General features: G+C 36.9%; 2 protein-coding genes across 2 annotated transcripts in view; both read right to left on the bottom strand.

Moving 5' to 3' along the window:
- LOC106457733 (ATP-binding cassette sub-family A member 3-like) overlaps positions 1–4,099 on the bottom strand; it is a 135,134-nt gene that overhangs the window by 30,355 nt on the left and 100,680 nt on the right. The gene's annotated exons all lie outside the window — the stretch shown is intronic.
- On the bottom strand, positions 76–966 carry LOC111085397 (histone-lysine N-methyltransferase SETMAR-like). The gene has a single exon (XM_022383748.1). It carries the CDS (start codon positions 712–714, stop codon positions 79–81), a length of 636 nt encoding a protein of 211 aa, XP_022239456.1. The 5' UTR covers positions 715–966; the 3' UTR covers positions 76–78.

Raw genomic sequence — 4,099 nt, forward strand, 5'->3', positions numbered from 1 at the left:
TGGAAGCATTCCGAGAAAGCCTCTTTCGAAATGAATCAAGTGCGAGGAATGTGCTGGAGCATTGACGTGATGGAGGCGTCAATTTCCTGTTGACCACAACTCTGGTCTCTTGCGCCGCACAGCATCACATAGGCGACGGAGGACATCCCTGTAGTACTCTTTGGTGATTGTTTGACCCTGTGGTGCATACTCGTGGTGTACCACACCGCGGGAGTCAAAGAAAACAGTCAGCATCATATTGACATTGCTGCGCACTTGGCGGGCCTTCTTTGGTCTTGGTGACGTGGAATGCTTCCACTGTGACGACTGGGATTTGGTTTCTGGGTCGTACCCGTACACGCAAGACTCGTCACCAGTGATTATGGTGTTCATGAAGTCGGGGTCACTGTTTGTGGAGTCCAGCATGTCCTGTGAGACTTCAACACGAAGTTCCTTTTGCTCCACCGTAAGCAGCTTCGGCACGAATTTCGCCACCACTCTCTTCATAGCCAAATCTTTGGTCATAATGGAATGTGCCGAAAAAGTGCTGATGCCCACCTCTTCCGCAATTTCTCGGATAGTCACACGACGGTCCCGCATCACCATAGCGTTCACTTTGGCAATGACCTGGTCATTTCGGCATGTTGACGGCCGACCGGAGCGTGGCTCACTCTCCACCGTTGTGCGGCCGTCTTTAAACCGCTTGTACCACTCCTTAATCTGTGTGATGCCCATAGCATCGTCACTGAAAGGCGTCTGAATCTTCCGAATGGTTTCCACCTGGCTGTCGCCAAGTTTCTGGCAAAATTTGATGCAGTAGCGCTGCTCCAGTCATTCCGTCATTTTCCTTGCAATGAAAAACCGACGAGAGCACAACACACTACCTCACTCAATGGCTGCTTGCCAACAACTGACGCAATCAACAAGCGGGAAAAATTCACGCATGCGCACGAAGGTTCAAGGTCGGCTCATGCAAGCGCGCTTGATTCAAATTCATCGGGTTATCGCAAAAAAAAAAAAGGTCGGATACTTTTCTCACAGGCCTCGTATACCATTACAACTCTAGTCAAAAAATGTACAAATGAATTAAATCATGCACGTAAATATATAAGTGTAAGAAGTTTGAAAACCCTTGACTGCCGTCTTTGGTGGGAATATCATTGTCTGCCACATTAAATCTCGAATTCATAGTAAAAAATATAGGTTTGTGAAACAGAATTTAGTTAAATGCAAAACTATAGAAACAACTGAAAATAAACAAAATTTAAAATTTGTGAAGGTAAATTTTGAATTAAAACTGTAGTCACACTCGGAAAAATTAAACATACATCTGAACTGTGTCATGCCAATCACGAAAGTGAGGATTGAGCAGGAATAGTAGAGGAAGCTAGTTGTGCCGTTTTAGTTGGTGCAATATTATTGGTGGAGAATAATCACGATACGTACATGTTCAGAAATGGCACGAAACTGGTGGGGTATAAAGACTGGTGCAGTCAACCATCATGATAGGTTAATTTGAGGAGAGGTAAGACCATTTCAGAACTATACATTTATGATAACATTTCCAACCCAGTAGTGCTCCTCTGAGCCCTTTTCAACAATTCAATGTCCTTTCTGATGTAATTAGAGTCCAAGACTGAACTAATCTCAATAACTACATATATATTGTAAAAGGCTGTTTTATTTTGTGTTTTTTTTGTAATAATGAAGGATACTTAAGTTTATTATCAACTTGTTTATCTTGTAGTTTGATTTGACTTTATTCTTAATTTTTAAAAAAACTGTCTGTGTAAGTTTTTTGTACTTATTTTGCACAAAATAAATTTTTGATTTCACATCGTCTTTTTTGCTAAGCACAAAGGTACACAATGTATGTGTGCTTTGCCCACCATGGGTATTGAAACTTATTTTAGCATTATAAGTTCTCTGACTTACTGCTGAGCCATCAGGAGACTTGAGTTTCTAAGTATATATTGGATTTTATGATTTGGGGTATGTTTTACTTTTTATATTATATCTAATGTTAAAGAGTTTTATTTTGTATTCTGACATATCTCACTTTAAAGGAATTTATCTTGCAGTTTTTGTATCTACTGAAGTGTTTGTCATTTCTAATGTTCATTTTCTGTGTGAAAGGGTTTTATTTTGCATTTTCATATTTTTATGCTTCTATAAAAAATTTTTTCGTTTTTTTGTTTATTGTGCCATAATGTAAGTGTTTTACAGGGGTGAAAATAAGTTACGCTGATTTTTTGACTGACATGCAAGATCTTTTAATTTGTTTTTAAAGTCAGGAATGGACTGGTCGACTTGGAGGTAAAGAGGAGAGAAAAAATACAGTATGTAGCAAGCCATGGTTTCAAATCTTAGTTTAAATAAAAAGTTTTTATCATTCCTCTACATATTGTGTATGTAGTCCTAATATAGAATGACAGTCAAGGGAGCCATTATATTCCTATTGTCTAAACTACATACTGAACTTGGTCATTCAACAAGGGTGTCACAAGAATTTTCTCATGGGAAAGGTTTCTTTATAGTAGAACATACTGTGTAGTAGTGATATTTTTCACCAGCAATTCAAATGATACTTCAAGGGCACAAGTGAATGGGATTATATCAAGATTTAAGATACTGATCTGACAGATTTAAATAGAGTTCATCATTTGCTAGCTCTCCAGTAAAGACACTAAAAAGATACTCATTTTTAAATCTTGATTGTTGTTTGTTGGAAATACAGACTGTTTCACTGTCTCTTTCTTTGCATCAAACTCAGCCGAAGTTAAGAGAATTTATTGATTTTCTTTACATTATAATTTCTAACGAGTCTCCTGTTATTCTGAGGTTCCTGTCTAATTACCTAATGAAAAATCAGTGAACCTGAGACTACCACAACTGCTCTGTAATTAAGGATTGCATTAACAAACAATAAAGGAGAAGAATAATCATGTGAAAATCAAGGCATGAAGCACTATATTTTGAAGAAATGATATTTTCTCAGAAAATATAAACTTATACTTAAGGATAAACAGAAGGATCAATTAAAAATGCATTGTTTATAGGCAGAACTCAGAACTGTGACAAAATTAAAGTTAGAATATTTCTTCATTTTAATTTGCAAATTACACTAAATAAATCTTACAAAATGACAGAATACGAGTTGTAAAATATTTTTGAGTAAAACTATTGAAATAGTCTTGTTTACATGCAAGTGCTAAAAATAGTTTCTGCACACTGTCAAGAAAAGTTGGGACAGTAGAAAATTTTGCACAGATATTATGACCATTCATGGTGAAAGTTACCTTATTTAACTCAGAATTTTACAGAAATATTAGTTAGTCATTCCACTTCTAGCAAATCATTTGTAAAGAGCTTGGTGGGTGAACTGTTATGATTAAACACTGTTTCCTATTTAAGAACATCCATGGGCAGGAAAGATTAAGCAGTCTGTCAGTTATTGCTATAGCAAACTCAGAATTAAAGTAGATAGACTGGGATGAGTTACTTAATGAAATTGCTTCAGAGAAAGTGAAAAATGTCACTTTGTAAAAGTACGTTTTCTGTGGGGGCTCAGATTTAAATCTTCAGTCATCTAGGTTTAGAACACTCTAGGTACTGAGCTACAAGTTTTTGAACATATTTCTGTTATCTTTGTTTCAAAAAAAGAAAAACGTACTGTTATGACAGCGGAAGTCACGTGACGCTGCTAGCGCATGCGTGACTGAGTTTCTCAAATTATTGGGGAAGTTTGAGTGTGATCGAGATGCCACTTTGTTAGTATATAAACCTGGCAGTGAAAGCCTTCAGGAATGTATGTATGATAAACGAACAGTAGCCACTGTGAGCTTCGGGCTAGTGTGTGTTTTGCACTTGTAGAGAGCAAAGTTATCGAGATTGTGAATTGCTGTGATTTATAGTGTGTATCATAAAAGTCATTAAGTTGAAAGTGATGAGAAACGTACTTACTGTGGAATTACTGTGTACTAAAAGTTTATATCGAGAAAGAATAAACTGGTTTAATAAAGAAAGGACTTGTATTGCTGAAGTTCCTCAGAAAGAATTTCTACCGGAAATTAACAAACAAGCAGATACGTAACAAATTGGTGTCAGAGAGTGGGATGGG

Source organism: Limulus polyphemus, unplaced genomic scaffold (assembly GCF_000517525.1).
Source record: "Limulus polyphemus unplaced genomic scaffold, Limulus_polyphemus-2.1.2 Scaffold367, whole genome shotgun sequence".
NCBI classification, from domain to species: domain Eukaryota; kingdom Metazoa; phylum Arthropoda; class Merostomata; order Xiphosura; family Limulidae; genus Limulus; species Limulus polyphemus.